The sequence below is a fragment of the Saimiri boliviensis genome, chromosome 9 (genome assembly GCF_048565385.1).
Source record: "Saimiri boliviensis isolate mSaiBol1 chromosome 9, mSaiBol1.pri, whole genome shotgun sequence".
Classification (NCBI taxonomy): Eukaryota; Metazoa; Chordata; class Mammalia; order Primates; family Cebidae; genus Saimiri; species Saimiri boliviensis.
In genome coordinates this window covers 20,251,603-20,274,985 of record NC_133457.1, presented here as the reverse complement: position 1 = coordinate 20,274,985, position 23,383 = coordinate 20,251,603, and the positions used below count along the sequence as shown (strand labels likewise).

At 37.2% G+C, this 23,383-nt stretch overlaps 1 protein-coding gene across 1 annotated transcript in view; it reads right to left on the bottom strand.

Moving 5' to 3' along the window:
* Positions 1-23,383, bottom strand: part of LEKR1 (leucine, glutamate and lysine rich 1) — a 213,035-nt gene that overhangs the window by 20,350 nt on the left and 169,302 nt on the right. Inside the window, exons 11-12 of the mRNA XM_010335744.2 lie at positions 16,367-16,531; positions 12,916-13,215 (exon numbers count right to left, since the gene is read on the bottom strand). Coding sequence (XP_010334046.2) covers positions 12,916-13,215; positions 16,367-16,531 — 465 coding nt within the window. The remainder of the gene's footprint in view (positions 1-12,915; positions 13,216-16,366; positions 16,532-23,383) is intronic.

Genomic DNA, 23,383 nt, shown 5'->3' with positions numbered 1-23,383 from the left:
GGACAGTAGGAGCCCTAAGTTTTCATGGAGGAAGTCCCTATCTCAAGTGACCCTTGGGTCAGGTGGTTTAGGGAGGGCAGAACTAGGCATTCCTGCATCCTTAAGCTCTGCTGATTGCTGGTGAGCATTATCTGTAGGTATCTCTACAACATTTTCAGAATAAGGCCACTATGAACGGGCTTAAAATGTGGCTTAATTGCCCTCCCACTGAGAAGGAAAATGTCAAAATGAAAATATAAATTAGTTCACCATATGTTTGAAATTTCTAATATTAAAAAGTGGTCAATTTCCCCTAATCCTTGCAATATAAGTGCGGTTTATTTTTATATTTGTTTTCCTTTTTATTCTTAGAGACAGCTGGGTTGCTTTCAATTCCAAAAACAGTGGAAGAAGCGAGAGAAGGCTTTACTGTGTAACCTGATTGTTCCGAAGGTAAGACTCCCATCTGCAATGGGAATCAGCTGTTTCTGGCACAATTTTTTGGGGAACATGCCAGGAAAGCTAGTCCTCTTCAGTGAAGAACAATCACAGATGGGTGGCTTTGTTCATGCTTTAGACCCACTAAAATCTGAACCAGTCATGGAATGATCAGATTATAGTTTCAACCAGCCTTAACTGGATATATTCCAGTGTGAGTGGGTGGCTGGCCAGGTGGGTGGGGAGCTGAGGTGAAAGGAAATTCTGGGGAAAACTGTGGAAACCAGAAAGATGAGTGGGAGTTAGCAAAGGATGTTCCCAGCTCCCATTCAAAGCTTTCTGTTCAACTAATCTGATCAGCCCAAAACACTGCAAAAAATTAGTGGAAATGGCCTTTTGGTAAGACAGGAATGAGAATCTGAAATAATTTCCAGGAAAGAAGTAAGATGCATGTCAGGCTGGTTGTTTTCAAAATTATATTTCTATGCTTACAAACATCATAAAAACATGGACATATCAAAACAAAAGTTGTAGCAACAGAGGGCAATAATCCCTCAGACTGATATGTTTCAGAGGCAGATTTTCAGGACAGAGAGGAAGAGCCCATGATGACAAAGTATTTAGGATTTACTTTTCTAAGTCAACAATTTAACTTAATTTAGATTTAATTAGCACTAATTAAACATAAAAAAAGTTTCTCAATATTATCTTCTGATTCTGTCAACTTTCTGGTATCTTCCTCACCACAGAGACTCCCAGTCTGAGTCCCCTTGTGGCCCATGGCCCAAGGCTAACATTCTCAGGTTCTCAGTTCACTCATCCTCCCTGCCAACCAAGCCTAGGTATATAGTCCTGTCCCCTAAAAGCTTTCCTGATCCTCCCCATGTTTCCTGTCAGAGGTTGGAGAACCTCCCTTTACCCTCTTGCTCTTTAAAAAAGACATAGATATTCTAATTTTATTATGTCCCAAGATCGAGGACTACTTTTTGATAATTTACTTGCTGGTACTTTGGTTTCTTCATTCTCATAGATGGAATTATCTGAGAATTGTGTGCCATATTCTGTATACTGATTAAACATGCAAATATAATAAACGCTTATCCTATAACTAAGCAAATCTCTCTTGCAAATAAACTTTGTACTTGCAAATACCATGTATTCCTAAAATTTAATCTTAGAGTTTACATAAATCCATCTTTGCTAGATTTGTTAATAAAGATTTTTTCTTTTCGTTTTTTGAAACAGGGTTTCAGGTTGTCACCAGGCTTGAGTACAGAAGCATGATCATAGCCTCAATCCTCTGGGCTCAAGCAATCCTCTTGTCTTAGCTTCCCAAGTAGCTAGGACTACAGGCGTGTGCCACCATGCCCAGCTCATTTTTGTATTCTTTGTAGAGACAAGGTCTCCCTATGTTTTCCGAGGCTGGTCTTAATTCCAAGGCTCAAGCGATCCTCCCGCCTTGGACTCCGGAATGGCTGACATTATAGGTGTGAGCCACCACACCTGGCCTAACTTTCTTATGTAAATGGAGGTTCTTTCTTTCTTTCTTTAAAAAATACAGTTTACATTGGAAACATATTTTCAAAACACCAAAATGTTAAAAACAACCCATGATCCCAATATTTTTAAAAAGTAAAGAAATTTTAAAAAGTAAAGAAACCATTATCTCTTCCTACCCTTCAAAGGTAACCACTGTTACTAGTTTGGAGACAAATTGTTCCTTGATTTTTTGCTATCATCTTGGTAGCCCTATAGAGAGATACGCACATACTCTCCTTTGTTTTTTAAACAAAACAGATTCAGGATGCTAGGAGATGGTTAGGCAAACCAACATAAACAATAAAAACCGCTGTTGTAATGAAAGCCAGTACAGATAAAGCTATAGTCCTTTAGCCATACTTTCGACATCCTAAAAGGTCTGAAAGAAAAAAAATGTTGTAGCTCATCACATTTAGTGATAAAATCTGAACTGATAGGAGACTAATTACAGTCTTTATCCCATTTCGTGCAAACATTCAGATGTTTCACTGCAGAAGTATTAATGTCATTGCATGGGGAGGCTGCCCTGCATCTATGAGGACGTACTGTACTAACTTTCTAAAATTCAAAATAATTTTCTATCTGAGCCCAAAGTTCAGGACTGTAGCCTTGTCTAGATTGCATGTCCCTTTCTTTAAATTCTCTTTCTTTAGAATCCTTGATAGTGTTCTCTTCCGGTTTTCTTCCTACCTCACCAGAAGTTCCTTTTCTGTTACCATTGCTAGATTTCCCTCCTCTTCCCAGCCTCTAAAACTTGGAGTACCTGTTCTCAACCGTTTCTCTATTACCTCATCCTCTGGGTGATCTCAATCAGTCCCAAGGGCTAAATATCAGCTACATGTGGATGTCTCCAAAATCGACATCTCAATTGTATTTCTTTTCTGGCATTTCCCATCTCAGCACTCACTCAGAGCAAAATCTCTTAATTTTGCTGAGATTCCAAACTTTGGAGTTATCCTTGACTCCTCTTTATGGTTTCATATCATCCAATCCATCAGCGACTTCTATTGCCTTCATTCCTAAAATATATCTCAAATCTGGCCATTCCTCACCTCCTTCACAGCCTTGATCTCATTTTTGTCCCCTTCAACTTATTTTCTACATAGAAGTCAGTCATCCTCTAAAAATAAGTTAGAGCATGTCAATTCCTTGTTCAAAATTCCTAGGTGGCTTTCTATCACACTTAGAAAAGTATCCAAAGTCCTTACTGTAGCCTATGACTCCACATGAACTGGTCCATTCAACCTTGCTTTCTATCACTCTCCTTGGTCACTAAGCTCCAGCAGTGCTTGCTGACTTCCCTGTGGTTTCTTTAAGGTTTCCAGCATGCTCCTTGCTGCAGGGTCTTGACACTAAACTATTACCTCTGCCTGGAGTGTTCTTTCCCCGGAATGTTCTTTGTCTCATTATCTTCTCAGAATCCTCTTACCACCCCTCCTTCAGAAAGTATCCCTTTTATCCTGATTGATTTTTTTCTTAGCATCTATCAAAACAACAAAACTGTTTACCTGTTAAATGAATGCATAAATAAGCAACTGTAGTAGGAGCACAGGTGTATACCTAATCTTGCCTCTGGGATTTTGTGGCTTCATGGAGGGGTTCTCCTTGCACTTAGACTTGAGGAATAAATAGAAATGTGCCAGGAACCTGTTACTAAAGTTTAAGCTAGGATCTGCTTTGTCTTAATTTTTTTATTTCTCATAATCTGAAAAAAAAAATCTAAGGTTTATATTCTGTTGTTTTTGCTTTACTTGTAACTTCCTTGATTTTTCTTGTATATTCCTTGCTTAACCTTTATTTTTGTCTCTGCCACCTTCTCTACCAGGCCCCTTTTATAATTTATTCCTATTATTTTTAATTTTTTAAAAATAAATGTATTACATATACCTGAAAAGTAAAATAATACTATCCAATTCACAATGAAAAAAGTATTTCTTCACATTTCCAAGTCCTGCTTCCCAGGAATAACCATTTCCAAATCTTTAAACTGTTTCTTCTGATAGTTACCCTCCATACTTCAAAATAACATCATTATGCATCAATCTTTTTGTTTTTCAGTTTTGGCCATATCTACTGACTGCATGGAATGGAAAATGAGGGTTTTGCTTCCTATACCAGTTCCCAACAGATGCTGCTTCTCCTCCATCCTCATATTTCTGTCACAATTTTTATTCTTCTTTATATGATTATCGTATATAAACATGCACATCTGGGCCATGTAATGTACTATGATGACATTTTCTTCCTTGCACAACTTCCAACTGGAGTTATTGTCTCATTATTTATCTGCCTCATTTTCTGAGTGTTGATGTTAATTTTTCACCAAACTTGCAGAAGTATAAATATCCTCTCAACATGTTCAAACACCCCATGTAAGCTATCAGCTTCTTTTTGTTCTTGGAGACATACTTCTAAGAAACCTCCATTCTTCTGGTCTGGTTGTTCTTTAAATCTGATGCACTGCTGTAATCCTAGCATTTTTTTCCCCACTATTATCCTGGGATTCCCTTCATCTCTCTTCTGTGTTGAAACCTTTATTTCCTCACTCCTATATTTTCTCCTTTATTACTGATTCCCTCATTGTGCTGTCATATATCCTCTAACAGCTTCCTGAAAAAGGTTGCCAGGGTAGTATCATTTTTGAGAACTCTTATGTCTGAAAATATCTGTATTTGACACTTGATGGATTATTGCGGCAGGATATAGAATTCTAGACTGGGCATAATTTTCCTTTGGAATTTGGAAGGCACTGTCTTCTACTTCTTATTTCCTCTAATTTTCTTTTCTCCATCTCTGCTTTTTTTCTGCTTTCTAGGAGATTTCATGTCTTTATCATCTAACCCAAATATTTTTTAAAAATTCAGTCCTTATATTTTAATACTCACTCTCATTCTTTGTTTCATAGCTTGCTGTTTATGTTTAATGAATACAATATCACCTCTTTTCTCTCTAAGGATATTAATTATACTTTTTTTGAAGCTCTCTTTTGCTCCCTGTATTGTTTTATACTTTTTTCTGTGAAGTTCTTTTTTTGCTTACTGTTTCTGTTCTTTACATTAGAGATGTTTCTCAAATAATTGGTGATCCTTGACAATTTATATTTAAAAATGAGTCCCCAAAATGTTACCTTAAGTGCGCTTGTATAGGTTTTATTGGCAGATATCCTTCTAAGTAAGTAGATGGAACATGGATATAACCATTTCATTGGGATATCCCAACTGTCAGTATCAATGGGTCTTATCTTTTTTGAGACAGAGTCTCACTCTGTCACCCAGGCTGGAGTGCAGTGGTGTGATCTCAGCTCACTGCAACTTTCACCTGCAGGTTTCAAGTGATTCTCATGCCTCAGCCTCTAGAATAGCTGGGATTACAGACGTCTATCACCATACCCGGCTAATTTTTGCATTTTCAGCAGAGATGGGGTTTCACTGTGTTGGCCACTCTGGTCTCAAACTCCTGGCCTCATAGATCTGTCCGCCTAGACCTCTCAAAGTGCTGGGATTACAGATGTGAGCCACTGCGCCAGGCTGGTCTTATCTTTTAGGCAGCTCATTTCTCCAGTTCATTTCTTCCAATTTTTTTTTTATGGGTATTGATACATAAGCCTAGTTACTTGTGTTCTGAAAAGTGAGAGTGTGAAGGACATTGGGAGGTCTCCCTATTTAACACACATCTTGCTTCATCTCTTTTGTCTTCAGGTTCAGTGCCTTTCTCATTCAGTTTTGCTAGAGAGTAAACCCCTGGCATTCTGCTAGGATGGTGGGTAGGGGCTTCTTGGTAACTGGGAGAATATCTCTGAGGACCTGTTTTGCTCCTTTTATAATCTTTCAAACAGTCTTGCTTTCAACTCCACCCTTACATCCCCTTTTCAGAGGTACAGGCATACAGAGATACTGTGAGTTTGGTTCTAGATCAAAATAAAGCAAATATTGCAATAAAGTAAGTCACATGAATTTTTTGGTTTCCCAGTGCATGTAAAAATCATGTTTACACCACACTGTATTTAATTAAGTGTGTAATAGTGTTGCCTAAAAAATGTACATACCTTAATTAAAAAATATTTTACTGCTAAAAAATGCTACAATCACCTGAGGCTTCAGTGAGTTGTCTCTTTTGCTGGTGGGAGGCCTTGCTTCAATGTTGATGGCTGCTGACTGATCAAGGTGAAAGTTGCTGAAGGTTGGGATGGTAGTGGCAATTTCTTAAAAGAAGACAATAGCAGGAGAATCACTTGAACCTGGAAGGCGGAGGGTGCAGTGAGCCGAGACTGCGCCACTGCACTACAGCCTGGGCAACAGAGTGAAACTGTCTCAACAAGCAATGAAAAAGAGACAATAGTGATGTTTGCCCATCAACAGACTCTTCCATTTATGAAATATTTCTCTGTAGCATGTGATGTTTTACAGCATTTTGCATGAAGTAGAACTTCTTTCAAAATTGAAGTCAATCCTCTCAAATCCTGTCATTGCTTTATCAACTAATTTTATATAATGTTCTAAATGCCTTGTTGTCATTTCAATAATTTTTGCAGCATCTTCACAGGAGTAGATTCCATTTCCAGAAATGGCTTTCTTTGCTCATCTATAAGAAGTAACTTTTTATATGTTCAAGTTTGCAGCAGTTCAGCCACATCTTCAGACTCCATTTCTAATTCTAGTTCTCTTGCTATTTCTGCTACTTCCTCCACTGAAGTTTTAAACCCTCGAAGTCATCCATCAGAGCTGGAATCAACTTATTCCAAACTTTTGTAATTATTGATATTTTATCCTCCTCCCATGAATCAGGAATGTTCTTAATGACATCTAGAATGGTAAATCCTGGCCAGAAGGTTTTGAATTTACTTAGCCCAGATCCATCATAGGAATCACTAACCGTGGCAGCTATCACCTTGTGAAATATGTTTCTTAAATAATAAGACTTGAACTCAAAACTGTTCCTTGATCCATGGGCTGTGGAATGGATATTGTGTTTGCAGGCATGAAAACATTAATCCCCTTGTATATCTCCATCAGAGCTCTTGAGTGACCAGATGCATCATCAATAAGAAGCAGTATTTTGAAAGGAATTTTTTTTCTGAACAGTAGGTCTCCACAGGCTTCAAATATACAGTAAGTCACGCTGCAAAAGGATGTGCTGTCATCCAGACTTCGTTGTCCCCCTTATAAAGCACAGACAGAGTAGAGTAGATTTAGCATAACAATCAAGGGTCCTAGGATTTGGGGGATAGTAAATGAGCACTGGCTTCAACTTAAAGTCACTAGCTGAATTATCTCCTCACCAGAAAATTAGCCTGTCCTTTGAAGGCCAATTCTTGAAGTTTGGCTTCAAAGCTTCTCTACACCAGCTATGAAAGTCCTAGATGGTACCGTCTTCCAATAGAAGGTAGTTCCATCTACACTGAAAATCTTTTGTTTAATGTAGCCACCTCATAAATAATCTTAGCTAGGTCTCGATAACTTGCTGCAGCTTCTACATCAGCACCTGCTGTTTCACCTTGTACCTTTATGTTATGGAAATGGCTTCTTGTCTTGAACCTCATAAATAACCTCTACCGCTGCTAGCTTCCAACTTTTCTTCTGCAGCTTCCTCATCTCTTTCAGTCTTCATAAAATTGGAGAGAGTTAGGGTCTTGCTCTGGATTAGGCTTTGGCTTAAGGGAATATTATAACTGGTTTGATCTTCTACCTAGACCCCTCAAACTTTCTTCATATCACAAGAAGTCTGTTTCATTTTCTTACTAATCATGTATTCACTGAGGTAGCACTTGTATTTCCTTCCAGAACTTTCCCTAGCACTCACACCTTGGCTAACTGGCACAAGAGGCCCAGCTTCTGGCTTATCTCAACTTTGATATGCTTTCCCTTGTTAAGCTTAATCATTTCTGCCTTTTGACTTAAAATGAGAGATGTGTAACTCTTCCTTTCACTTGAATGCTTAAGAGCCATTGTAGGGTTGTTAATTGGCCCAATTTCAACACTGTTGTGTCTCAGCAAATAGGGAGGCTTGAGGAAAAGAAGAGAGACAGGGGACTAGCCAGTCAGTGGATTAGTCAGAATACACACATTTATCTATTAAGTTTGCTGTCTTATATAGTCACCATTCTTGGCACCCCCAAACAACTCTAATAGGAACATCAAAGACACTGGTTACCTGGCCATAACAGATGTAATAATAATGAAAAAGTTAAAAATATTGCAAGAATTACCAAACTATGACACAAAGACATAAAGTCAGCACATGCAGTTGAAAAAATGACACCGACAGAGTTTCTCGACAGAGGGGTTGCCACAAACCTTCAATTTGTAAAAAAACACACACACAATATTTGTGAAGCACAGTAAAGCAACAGGCAATAAAACAGGTTATGCCTGCATCTAGTTTCTCCAGTTCCTAAGCCTCTCTCCAGTGTTGTCACATTAGATTTTCTCCATAATGGATCCTCCCATCCCTAATCCTCATAGGCGTTAAATTTCAATATTCCACAGTCTGATAAGTCAGTTATCTCTTAGATATTTGCTTTCCATTTTTCTAAGCTTTGGTCAGCATCTTTTTTATTGAGTGCTAACTCCTCTCCTGTTCTCTTTGTCCTAATGGATTTAATCACTTTTTATTAATTTATTGCCATTTGGAATGAAATGGAGATAAAAGAACATTATTTTCTATTTTTGAGTGTCACTTATTTTCATTGTATGATTACAAGAACTGTAGAATTTAAAACTTCTGCTCTTTTTGCTCCCTTATGTGTGGTCTTAAAACAACAAAAATATTGAACTGTCTGTACTGATTTTTCTTTAGTGACTGTGAGCTGTTTATTTGAATTTACCACATTCTTCCTCTGGATCACAACAAGGTCCCTAACAGTGGGGTCACACTGTCTTGACTATATCCACATGGAACCAGCAGGAAGGAAAACAGGCATCAGGAGGCACATGATCTATTTTGGCTTGGTTTTATTGATAACATATTAATTCTCTCTCTCTTTCTCTCTTTCCCTCCCTCCCTTCCTCCCTCCTTTCTTTCGAATCTTTTAGTTTATCTTTTCAGGGATTCTTTGTTCATATTTACATTTCAAGCACAGTTTTATTTTCCATTTTCTCCCTGTTTAATGACCTGCACCCTTTGTTGCTCTGCTTTGTGACCCTTGCTATTTCTGAGGATGCTCTCCAATAATTCCTGCTCCACTTAGGAAGGCCCATTTTGCCCTTCAGAGGCTTTGGTTTTCCTCTTATCCTTGAGAACTTTCTTCATACAATTAAAAACAAAGTCCATCCATTATTTGGTCTCTTGAAAGAGAATGGGGCTTTCCTCCTCTTAATTAGCCTCCTCATTAGACCATTAATTTATTTTTATTCTAACAGGAATTTGTTTTCCACTTAAATGCAGCTTTGTTTCTCCAGAATCTGAGAAATTTCAAGTGTCTGGAATGCATGATCAAAAAAAGTGGTGCTTTTCACTTTACGTGCTATGGCCTCTATTCTTTCTGGCTCATAAATTATATCCCTTTTATTGGCTTGTTTCCTATTTTTATAAGCATATTTTGGACTCTGGCATGCTTAGCCAGAGAAGCAGCCTTAATTATTTACCCTTACAGTTCAGTTCTAATTAGTTAACTTTGAGGTGATATTTTGGTAACTTCTAGTGGAAAATCTAGTCTATCCTCCCTGCTCCCACAAAAGGAGATTGTCCCCCTAAGTATACCCTTACGTGGTTTCTTTACTTTTGGGATGATCCTTTTATCCTCTCTAGCAATGATCTATGATCATTCACATACCAACTCAATGTCTTATGTCTTTTAGTCCACACTTTTAAAAAAAGATTTATTCCTAAGTGTCTTCTTTTAACAACTAATGAGCAGGAAGAGTTCCAAATGCAGCTCCTTTTGCCTGATGAAGAAATCCACCCTTCACTTAAAGTTTATATTCTCTTCCTAAAATCACCTCCAGAAGCCCTGTGATTGGAAGCCTTTAAAGTGTCCCTTAATGATCCTTATCCTCCTGACATTCACATCTTTGTGCAATGACTTCACCTTGAGTATGGGTTGGACTTATTGATTAATATGTAATGAATGGAATAAAGCAGAAGCACTGGGATGTCTCTTCTGGGATTAGGTTGAAAAAAGACTGTGGCTTCTGTCTTGGCACCTTCTCTCTCATTTTCACTCACTTGCTTGCCCTGAGGAAAGTCAGCTGACACACTGAGCTGTTCTACAGAGAGGTCCACATGGGAGAAACTGAGGGAAGCCTCTGGCCAAATGCATCCTGCCAACAACCATATAAGTAAGCCTGAAAGCCAATCGCATCCTAATTGAGCCTCTAGATGAGGCTGCAGCCCAGTGGACACCCTGACACAAACCTCAGGAGAGAACTTGAGCCTCTAACCCGGAGACCCATAGAAGTTATGAGATAAAAAATGTTTGTTGTTTGAAATTGCTAAACTTGGGGATAATTTGTCAGGTAGAAATAGATTACTTATACAGGCTCATAAGGCAAATATTCCAACTTTTAAGTCTATGTTTTTTATATGGTAAATTTGTTTAAATCATTCTTTCCTTTGGATTTTAATTTAATTACTCATGCAAAATTTTCTTTAAATTCTTCTTTGAGAGCAGCAAATGGCAGTTGTCAGTCTTATTCATAATTACAACACCAATACCTACCTAACATGTGCCTGGCACCCAGATAGATGCTGTTATGGGGTATAGAAGTTTGTTACCTCCAAATCTCATGTCGAAATGTAATCCTCAATGTTGGAGGTGAGGTCTAGTGGGAGGTGTTTGAATCATGGCAGCAGATCCCTCATGAATGGCTTAGCATCATCCCCTTGTTGATGAATTAGTTCTTGCTGTATTAGTTCATGCAAGATCTAGTTGTTTACAAGAATGTGGCACTTCCCCACTCCTCTCTTGCTCATCATGTGATCCACTGGCTTCTCCTTAGTTCATGCAAGATCTAGTTGTTTAAAAGAATGTGGCACTTCCCCACTCCTCTCTCGCTCACCATGTGATCCACTGGCTTCTCTTACACCTTTCGCCATGACTGTAAGCTTCCTAACGTCCTCACCAGAAATAGAGGCAGGCATTATGCTTCCTGTTCAGCCTGCAGAACGATGAGCCAACTACACCTCTTTTCTTTATAAATTACCAAGTCTCATATATTACTTTATAGTAAAGCAACAACAGAGTAACACAGATGCTAATATACGTTTACTGAATTTGACCCTTCTGTCTTTTTCTACTTGTCCTAGTTTATAAGTTACTCCTCATTCTCTATATTGTCACTTCTTTTGTGATTGCAGAGTTAGAAAACCTGCCAGTCGAGTTGCCTCAAACCTTTCTGTCCTTTACCCTGCTTCTCTCCTCTAGAGATTCACTACTGCTGTCTCATTTGAGGCAAATCAGTATCACCTCTTTCTCAGGGTTTCTCCAATGGAGCTGAGTCCACACTTGCTCTCTCATCTTACTCCTGCCTGAACTGGGGGTACTGCTTCCTTTATTGGGAGGACAGTGCTGCTGCATAACAAGAGACACTTTTTGTCTTAATTATAATACTAAAAGAAAATTGAGGCCTGGAGATGTTAACTGCCAAGTCTGTGGTTACTGTGAAATATAGAAGCAGAATAATAACTAGGTTTCTCAAAAGAGGAAACATCATATCATAGAGATTCAAATTTGAATCTTAGCTCCACCAAGCTGCCTGACCTTATGGAAAATATTCAGCCTTCTTCAGTCACTTCCTCATTTGTAACATGTAAATAATTTCTACTTATAGAGTTGTCTTAGGCATTAATCTTGACTTAGTATTCTGTCTATTCCATATTTTATCTTATATTTATAACTTCTTTCTAATAGGTTCACTGCATAATTACAATGATGACATAAACTCTATTTGGCTGATAATTTAAATATAGCAAGAACATGGCATATTTAGTTGTTAATAATCTTGTATTAGCACTTTCCTTTTATGTCTTTATTAATGCCAATAAAACCAACAAAAATATTACTTCTTACCAACATTCAGAATCTTCCTTCATTTGCTATACTGTCATCAAAGGGATCAAATATTATAATATGATATGATATTGGTGATTAGAAAACAGATGAATTGTTCCACTATTTCTAAACTGCTTAGTTTTCAAATCAAAATGAGTCTTTCAGTTTGAATGAAAAACATCACTGAAATAATCATGCATACATAAGAAAGAAAACTGACACATGTATATTAAGTTTACATTGACAAGAAGGTAAAAACCTAAGGTAAAACTGTATTTAAAAGACATAGTCTACTTGTTTATAAATGTAAGCAGCAAGTGCTCTAAAAGTTTCTTTGGCAAAGATTTTTTTTTTTTTTTTTTTTTTTGAGACGGAGTTTCGCTCTTGTTACCCAGGCTGGAGTGCAATGGCACGATCTCGGCTCACCGCAACCTCCGCCTCCTGGGTTCAGGCAATTCTCCTGCCTCAGCCTCCTGAGTAGCTGGGATTATAGGCACGCGCCACCATGCCCAGCTAATTTTTTGTATTTTTAGTAGAGACGGGGTTTCACCATGTTGACCAGGTTGGTCTCGATCTCTCGACCTTGTGATCCACCCGCCTCGGCCTCCCAAAGTGCTGGGATTACAGGCTTGAGCCACCGCGCCCGGCCCCTCTTTGGCAAAGATTTAATGTTAAAACAAATAAGACATAAATACATAAAGATTCCTAGTCTTAGAGGTTTAAGATAGTTATTTGCAACAAAGAACTGGGTGCTTTAGAGATGATGTAGTTTAAGGGAAAGCAAGGTCTGGAGAAGATAAATGACTGCCTGGAGTTAAGGACAGAACACCAGGATGTGATTTCAGGTCAGACTAACAGTCCAGGACAGGACGCTTTCCATGAAACTAAGCTGCCTTTCACGTTTTTGTTTGTTTGTTGAAAGAACATGTGCTCTTTGATTAATTGCAAAGGTACCACCATCTGCTTCCTACCTCTTCCTGGGACTGGTTAAATTGCTCTATCAGTTGTGTTTGAGCCAGCATTACTCTTTCCAGTTCATCTGACTTCTGTTTCATTTCCTTCCTCAAGTCTTCTGAAACTGAATCATTACTGTCAATTTCCTTCTTCAAGCGAGATTCAAATTCTGCAACCAAATTTTTCAGGTTTTCAATTTCTTTTTCCTTTGACTCAGATTCTTCAGTGTACTGAATGTGGGACTCATGAAGTTTTTCTTGAAGAGTGGTCACTTCCTGCCTTAGATCTCTTGTAGCGCCTGTGATTAAGTCAGATATCTGTAAGATAAATCTCATATTAGCTTATAGGCAATAGTTTCTAGGTTACCATAGAATTCTTACGGTTTTTAAGAGGTTTATTCTCATTAATCAGTGTACTTGCTTGATCAGATGAAAACAAATCCATGACATGCAGGCCTTCAAGATTTTCTTTTTAAAAGTTAAGACTAAAACATTTATTTTTCTACTTAAAATAGTATCCCATTAATCACTTGGGCACTCTTGGAAATAAATAAATTTCTGTGACTATATTAAGTCGCAAAGGATAGCACAAGTCTTTTTTGTTTTTTTTTTTGAGACAGGGTCTTGCTCTGTTGCCCAGGCTGGAGCCCAGTGGTATAGCAGTACAATCATGGCTCTCAGCAGTTTTGACCTCCTGGGCTCAAATGATCCTCCCACCTCAGGCTCTCCAGTAGCTGGATCACAGACTCATGCCACCACACCTGGCTAATTTTTTATTTTTTGTAGAGATGGTATCTCTCGATGTTGCCCAGGCTGGTCTTAAACTCCTGGGCTCAAGTAATCTTCCTGCCACAGCCTCCCAAAGTACTGGGATTGCAGGTGTAAGCCACTGTGCCCAGCCCCAGCTCAAGTCCTGGCAAGTAGATCAGGGACTGTCTGGACCTAATTAGGTTGGCTTTGGGATCTCAAAATGCCTGATTTTGGGGGAATGCAAGGAGGAGAGCACTAGAGTTATACTCTACTCAAGTTTTCCTTTGACATTATTTTTTTTTTCTTGTATATAATGGCTGGAGGAACTCTAGACACTATGCCTTCTAGAACAGTACTGTCCAACAGAACTTTCTGTGGCAAAATATTCTATGCTATCCAATATGGCAGCCACAAGCCACACGTGGCTACTGACAGTATATATACTGACAGCATGTGGCATGCTGGTAAATGTTTACCAACTGACTTTCAAAAAAAAAGCAAGATTTGTAACTAATTTCCATTGTGTAAATACTCTAACCATAGCTCTCAAAAAACAGTATTGACTCTTGAGCACCTGATATATGACTAATGTGACTGAGGAACTGATTTTAAGTTTTATTTAATTTTAATTAATTTAGTGGAAACTTTTGTAGCCACATATGACTACCATGATGAACATCACAGTTGTAGAAAACACCTGAATACCCTGAAAATGTACTGCCTCTCAAGGTGGTACCTCTGGATAAATGAAAGAGAGAATAACTTGGAGAAGCTTTAGAAGGGAAAAGACTACTTGTTTTCTTTCTGCTTAAAAAACAAAACAATGAAACAGGGAAGAGCAGAGCTGCTTCTAATGAAATATATCCTTATTACTTATGCTGCAATTATTGTCATGTTATAAATATTAGCACAACAAGAAACGAGCCCACGAAGAATCTGGAAAACATTCATAGACCAAGGTTCCAAGGACTTTGTGAACTATTACATAAAGAGAGTTACGTATCCACAATTTGTTTCAAATGTTAAATTTACAGAAAGACTAACTTGTGTTAGAAATCTCTTCACCAAAATTCATAATTTTATAAATTAATATTTTATCATCTTTAATTAATTCAGGAGGGAAGAATGTCACTGTCAGGTCTGCACAATTGTTTCCATCACCCAGAGGATTGCTGACACTGAAATAAAGCAAGTTATCCTTGGGAGAGGAGGTTCACATAACCACAAATAATTTTTATTTTTTTAAGGCAGTCGACATTTAAAAATCAGGAGGTTTCACTCACAAAATGTGGATTTATGACTTCTCTTGAGAAACTGTAACATCTGGCAAGTTCCAGCCTGCCTGCCTGCATTTTCCTGCTGATGTGATCCTGAGCCACCCAGGGCTGCAACAGCAGTCAGAGGGAAAGAAGGCAGAAAGGCAGAGACTCAGTGGAGCCTGGAGCATGAGGATCCAGCAAACAAGAGGTAAGAACCCTCTAGGGGAGGCAGAACCTTGCGGGGAGCCAAGGCTCTAAGTTTATGGCAAGTGCTCCATTGTTCCAATAAAATTTCACTAATAAAACACAAATTCAAAGATAAAAATCACTAAGAATTTCTGTTTTCTTTTACAGAAGGGGTCTCATTCTGTTGCCCAGTCTGGAGTGCAGTGGTGTGATAATAGCTCACAGAAGCCTTCAACTCCTGGATTCAAGTAAACCTCCTGTGTCAGCCTTCCAAGTAGTCATGACTACAGGTATGAACCATCACACTAGGCCAATTAATTTTTTTTTTTTAAATAGAGACAGAGTCTTGCTATGTTGCCCAGGCTGGTCTTGAATGTCTGGCTTCAAGTGATCCTCTTGCTTGGGCTTCTCAACATGCTAAGATTATAGGCATGAGCCACCATGCCTGGCTAGCTTATTAAGAATTTCAAGGCAGTATCTGCAGAGCATGAAATCCAAAGCATGAGGCCTTTCTGAGTGTGGGACCATGTGCTATTGCACTGGTTGTACACATACAGCTGGTGCTGCCTATTGTTTACAATGGAATACTGAAATAGATGTACCACACCTCCTGTATAGAAATATAGAGGCCATTAGGTCTTGTCTGATGCTTAATTAACACAAACTCTTAATGCATTTATTCAAAATGTTATTTCCCCACTATGTCTTGATTAATACACACACACACACATATATACTTTACACTCAAGTCCTATAAAAACAGAAAAATCTTAACAAGACCTTTTATACTTAGAACATACTGTTTAAGGAATTTAGGGAGGTGTGATAACATTTTAAAAATATTTCTCTGCATTCAGAAATGTTGAGAATGAAAAATATTTGTAATTAAAAGCTTTAGTTGTTGGGAAAATTTTAATTATGTAAAACACCTCATTATCTTTTAATGTTGGATATTTGAGGTGTTGAAATATCTAGCCATACTAATTTTTAGTCATATAATTTATGCTGTTTAAAAAATAAGTTTATTCCAGTAGAAAAAATTCATGTGTAGCAGGATTACATGCTTGTATAACTTAGTTATACAAGAATGGATAACTCAGTTATCCATTCTGGGGAATTAGCCAAATCACCTTACCTGCATGGCTAAAACCAAGACACAGTGATCGTGAGTGAAAGGCACTGGAGTTATAAATACCATAGTGTTCTAAGGAGGAAATAAACAACAGCTTCAGTTTCAAATCTATTAAATAATGATAAATGTCATAATTACAGACCTTCATTTGTAATTCCTCTTGTTCTTTCTTATACTTTTGGATTATATCTTGATGTTTTTCTTTTTCAATATCAAGTTTCAGTTTTGCTTCTTCCTTAAAGAGAAGAGCTTGCTCTTCAAATTCAACCAAGTGTTGGGCCCTTTCCTTGGCAAGTTCTGCTTCAATCTAAAAATGGCATTTAAAACCATTTTACCTTAAAATAAGTACATTAAGCTTATTTTCAAGCTCTAAGTTTTAAAATGTTCTGACATTAAATTTTTAATTAAACTACTTTTAAAATTCTAGTTAAAAAAAAACGTGACTTAGAACTTGGGCCAGAAAAATTGACCTTGTGCCAAATATTTCAACACCTTCTAAGACCTGAAAAATTAGTAGAGAAGTTAGAACTACATGACAGTTTTCAGAAACACTAAAAGCTTAGTTATTTGCTCATTTATACCGTAAACTCAGTTCTTGCCAGCAACTCAGAAAATTTAACGTTTTTGTTTTTAAGCAGATTTTGAGGGCCTTAGACTAAAATCTGCTCAAATCTCAGAGGAAATACAAAGTACAAATGTTGATTTTTTCAAATGGCCCCTTCTTGATGGAGGTCATAGAAAGTTTTGGAATCAAAGATTGTCATTTTAATGTGACTAAAGTGGGAAGGATGATTAAAGGAAAAGAGTCAGTGATGCCCACACAGATGGTTTCCAACTTACAATGGTTCAACTTATGATTTTTTGACTTTATGATGGTGTGAAAGCAATATGCATTTTCAGTAGAGACTGTACTTCAAATTTTGAATTCTGCTATTTTCCTGGGCCATTGATACACAGTATGATACTTTCTTGGAATGTCAGGCAGTGCCAGTGGGCCACAGGTCCCAGTCAGCCATGTGATCATGAGGACAAACAACTGATCCTCTACACTGTATGTACTGTGTTGCCAGTGTTTTTAGATACTGTGTTTTCACATTCTTCATGTTTACCATGTCTACAGAGCATCCATTTTTGACTTACAATACCTTCAATTTATGATGGGTTTATCAGGATGTAACCCCACTGAAAGGTGAAGAACATTTGTATCCATATTTTTTTTTTATTTAGATTTTTTTAATAGATATTATTTTTTAGAATAGTTTTAGACTTACAGAAAAATTGAGCGGATAGAGGGAAATTCCATATACAACACTACTCCTACCCTAACAGATTTTCCTCTATTATTAACATCTTACATTAGTATAATACATTTGTTATAAGTAATGAGCAAGTATTGATACATTATTAATTGAAGTTCATGGTTTATTCAGATTGCCTTAGTTTTTAATCTATTTTTTTTAAATGACAATGTAAGAATACCATTTATTTCATTGATAATGGCTTCCCCATAATTTAAACCTATCAAACACCTTGTCTCCACATGTATCCATATTTTGACTCAGATAGAATCATAATGCTAGAAGGGACTTTAGAAATCCCCTAATTCAATTTCTCATGTTTCTATGAATTGTAGAAAGAATAAGCAAGGACTCTGGATGTAGATGGAGTTGAGTTTAAATCCTGGCTCTTAATCCTGGCTCTGCTACTTGCTAACTGAATGATCTTAAGTTTGTGTCTGTAACCCTTCCTTTTAGGATTATAACTAGATCCCTTAGGGGTTGTTATGAGGATTAAAGGAGGCAAAGCTTTTGTGTAAAGCTCTAACACAAGTAGGAATTTAATAGTGGAGATTACTTCCACACCCTGACCCTTCAGTCTCTACTACTGACTCCATACTAAATGAGTGGTTGCTGGGTGCCTCACACCTCCAGAAACCATAATTCACTCCTTCCCCAGAAGGCATTTCCATTTTCAGACTCTACTAAGCATTAGGCACTTTTTCCTGCAGTTGAGCCAACATCTCTCTCCATGTGGTTTTAAACCATTGGTTTTGGCTCTACCTACCGAAACAAGAAAGAGAACAAATCTGTGAGTACAAATTTACTCCTGGGAGTTCAGAAATTAAAGAAGGGAATCCCGGAGACAGGCTGGCTCTAGGTTTACATTGTGCCATGATAATAAACTCTAAAAGAGGGTAACGCCAGGTAAATTGGGAGAGAAACTCACAACTAATTGTGGCTGTGATTTAGGCCAACAAGACAAGGAAAGAGATCAACCTAAATTTCTCAAGGGAACAAGGAAGCCAGGGTACAAAGACACAAATTTTGCTGAGAAAGTTACAGAAAGCCCTTTACATTAAATAAAATACTAGATGGAAGACTAGCCGCAGTGTGGGGTCAACAGATTTTATTGTACTGTATATAGGTCTGAGCATTTACCTGAAGACAAAGTAATTATGTTTATACAGTATTGAATGCAAGGAGTTATTCTGGCTCTTTCAAAATAAACTTCTGGATTGTTTGGATATTAGGGTACTGATGATCTTTTCTCAACATTATAGAATTATTCAGATGGGCTGCTCTCAGACTGCTGAAGACAAAGAAAATCTCCGAGGTCCTCAGAAAAAAGAAGACATTCTTCTGAATTTCAGGTACTTAAATCCACTTTGCCTTCTGGTAGCCATTTAGACAATTCACAGGTGCCTCCAGTGAATTGCATGGCCTAGAAATCTTGTAACAACTCCCTTCCCAAAGCCTGTTTCTCCCCCTTATTTCAGGATACAGCTCTACTAACCATCTAGTCACTCAAGTCAGTAGCTGAAACACCATGTTTCACACCTCTCTCACTTATTCTCCCCACCCATTCCAACACAAAATCCTGTTCGTTTTACCTTCAAAAGATGCTTTGCATCCATTTCTCTATGTCTCAACTTCCATCAGCACTTATCACCTAGTTCTGGCCACCATCACTTCCTGACTGGCCTCCTTACTTTCACTCCTGCTTCTCTCTACTGCATGCTACTACACACAGCACGGTATTCTTTACAAAATATGAATTAAGGGCTGGGCGCGGTGGCTCACGCCTGTAATCCCAGCACTTTGGGAGGCTGAGACAGGCAGATCAACAAATCAAGGTCAACAAATAGAGACTATCCTGGCCTACGTGGTGAAACCCCGTCTCTACTAAAAATACAAAAAAATTAGCAGGGCACGGTGGCGTGCGCCTGTAGTCCCAGCTACTTGGGAGGCTGAGGCAGGAGAATTGCTTGAACCCAGAAGGCGGAGGTTGCAGTGAGCCAAGGTCACGCCACTGCACTCTAGTCTGGTGCCTGGTGATGGAGTGAGACTCTGTCTCAAAAAGAAAAAAATATATATATTAATTAGATTCTTTTATTCCTTCTTCGAAGTTTCTCAATGCATTGATATATCAAAACTTCTCTATATGATCTTTCACTGGGCCACTACCAGCCCATATAACACATTTGTGTAAACTGACAAAGCACCCCTTCCTTAGATGAGAACAGTCTCATGCCAGGCATAGGACTTGATGAGCAGAGAACAGGCTGGATTCCAGCTCCCTTTGCTGCCTTGGCCTGGTGCAGGATGCAACTTAAATACTGTATATGGTGGCAGTCCTGGATTCCTCCAATCTGACTTCCACTACTTTTCTTATTTGATCACTGTGTCTCAGCCACACTGGCACAGACAAGTCAAGAATATATGAAAGGAGAAATCAAATGCAAAAACATTTGGAAAAGTTGGAAGGTATAATATTAATATATGTTAATAAATAACATTCAATTGTTAATTAATAATTAATAATAATCACATAGTTAATTGTTAATAGTAATTAATATTAAGTGACTAATATAAGCATTAACAGTTCTCAAGATGCTCTAACACTATTTATTAATTTAAAAAAGCGACAAACTTTTTTGAGAACTCAAGAAAAATTTGTGTTGAGGTGCTAAGATAGCAAGTATTTTAAAAAATCTTGTGTGGTGAATTAGTAGAGCCCAATAACTATTTTAGGAAAAAAATGACATCTTTCCAAATATGGATTGATTGCTCACATTAAGCCAGTGAGAATATATACAAACTTGGTAGAACATGACAAACTATAAATTAGATGACAGAAGGACTTTAGAAGAATCTTTTTAAAAAGTTTTCAAAAATTATTATGGAGACAAAGTCAATTAGGAAATCAGCAGGTTCCCTTTGATGAAGTTGAAACAAAGCATTCAGGGAAGAAAAGGTGATGGCTGATGGCTTGAATGAGCTGAATGTTCTGTTTTAACAGAGTTAGAAAGCAAAGTCTTCTTGCCCCTGAACTATTCCTACTATAGGTAAAAAGAGAAAACAAGGAAGGAATATATGGACAGTGGGAGACAAACAGCACTGCAGACAGAAGGGAGAAGGATGATTGACTATTACTAGCTTGGTTTTTAATTTGCACAATCTGAGAAAGGGAAGCAAACTGACGAGCTTCACATGGGATTTCAAACATTTAGGAAAGCTGGAATGGGATGGTAAGAACCATCTGAATGTGCTGACGCCTTAGCTCCGAGAAATGAGATTACTGGTTCCTTCATGATCTGATTAGTTTGAACAAAATGATGGGCCCATAAACACAATGATTTGCCTAAGGAGTATATTATTTGGCTTTGAATAGATGCATTCATGCCAAAGTGTCATGTTTATGTTTTTAAATGTTGATAGGAGCTGATAATTTTAAATATCTTAGATGACAGGAGTTACGTTTGTGCAAAATAAATAAATTTGTTGATGGGGTGCATATAAAGCATGAGCCACTTTGTACAATAACTAATAGTAATTTTGATAAGGGGAAAATTATGATTTCTAAAAAAGCATGAATAATATTAACTTAAGAATTGTACAAAATAAAATCAATTATTATCTTTGTACACATCTCAGGTTTTAATTATTTGGAGTTTTTATTTATCTGTATCTTCTTCTAGCTCAAACTCCATCTCCTCGGTGAAGGCCTCCTGATGACTCCAGAGCATTCAGAGCACTGTTTTTAAATTTCTTTTGTATTTGTTGTTGAAATGCATAATTAGTATTTTATAAAATCTGTATCGATACCAATGTGTAAAATACTGTCTTTACACTATTTTCCAAGTGAGATCTTTGTGGTTGACTTTGTTATTATCATTTTCTAATTGCCCATGGAGCCAATCACCACATTATAATATGATCACTTACTACTCAATGATACCTTTAAAACCAATGGGAGTTTTAGATACCAAAGAAGGAATCAAATGATTTGTTTATATTTGATATGCATATATAATTTTTAAAGATATGTTTCCTAAAATAAATTATTGTATTATTTTACAAAAACTAAAAATGAATACTGGTTGAAAATTATTACAGTAAAAAAGGAATGCTAAGGAATCAGAATATGTAGGCTGCAGGTCAAATCCTGTCAAAAACTATGTGAACTTACTATGGAAGGAGAGAACGTTCACTGAGTACATGAATACAAGCTAGGGTGATATAGTATAGGACACTTTCTATATATTAACTCATTTAATTCTTACAACAATTCTGAGAATAACATACAATAATAGAATTATTACTCCCATTGTCTAGATTAAGAAATAGACTCAGAGAAGTGACTTCACCAAGATCATAGAGCTACCACAAGATGGAAAAGGTTTGTGTATACTCATATGTTTCCGGTGAACTCTATAGCTCAGTGTGTTTAGTTTTTCCATGTAACCTGTCCCCCGACCCCTACATCTATACAGCATAGTAAGCTTGGGGCATGGACTTGGTATTTATTTAGTTTCAAAATATTTTAGGATTGTCCAGATAACTTTCTGCTAATGATTTCTAATTTTATTTCATTGTGGTCAGAGAAAATACTTTGTATGACTTAAATCCTTTTAAACTTATTAGGATTTATTTATAAGCCAAAATATGGTGGATTTTGGTAAAAGGTTCATGTGCACTTGAGAAGAATGTGTATTCTGCTGTCAAATCGAGAATTCTATAAATATCATTTAGGTCAAGTTTGTTAACAATATTGTTCAATATATCTGTTAATAAATTTATACTATTTTCTATTGTATATATCCTTACTGACTGTGTGGCCATTTCTCTATCTATTATTGAGAGAGCATATTAGAGTGACTCTAATATGTGAATTTATATATATATGTATATAATATATATATAGACTCTAATTAGTGGATTTATTTCTCATTACAGTTCTATCAGGTTTTGCTTCATTTATTTGTAAGCTCTGTTATTAGGTGAATGAACATTTACGGTTATTATATCCTTCTGATGAACTGACCCCTTTATCATTATTCAATGTCTTTCTTTAATCCTTGCAAAATTTTAAGTATTCTGATTGCTTTGCTCTGAAATCTACTTTGCCTGATAGTAATATAGCTACTCCAGCTTTCTTTTGACTTGTGTTGCCATTCCTTACTTTTAATCTATTGTGCGTTTATGTTAAAGCACATTTCTTCAGAGCTAATTTAGAACTTCTAGCAGGGGAGGACAGCTACTCTTATGCCCTTTACAGAAGGATGGTCTTCCTCTACAAAGGTAGGTCATCCTCTTCCACCAGAACACGTGCAGCTTCAAGAGAGACACATAGAGGACGGTAAGAGAGGATGCGGACACCTGCTTAGCCAGCTGTTATCGGCCAAATCAACCCTGGCAATCAACAGGGTGACAGATGTCACAGCCAGATCTCACTCACATCCTAAAGTGCATTTCTTATAGGCAACATATAGTAAGGTGTTTATTTTATTTTATCCAACATAAAAATCTCTGCCTTTTTAACAGAATATTTAGAACAGAACTTAGCAATTCATGACCCACAGACTAAACTCAGCCATGCCCATTCATTTGCATATTGCCTATGGTTGTTTTTATGTGTTATAATGACAGGGTTGAATGGTTGTGACAGAGACTGTATGTCATACAAAACAAAAATATTTACTAACTGGTCCTTTATAAAAAAAGTTTGCTGATCTCTGGTTGAGATCATTTCCATTTAATGTGATTATTGATATGATTAGCTTTAAATCTACTGTCTTGCTATGTTTTCCATTTGGCCCATCTCATCTTTTTTGTTTCCCTTATTTTCCTGTCTTGTTTAGAATTTATATTTTAAAATT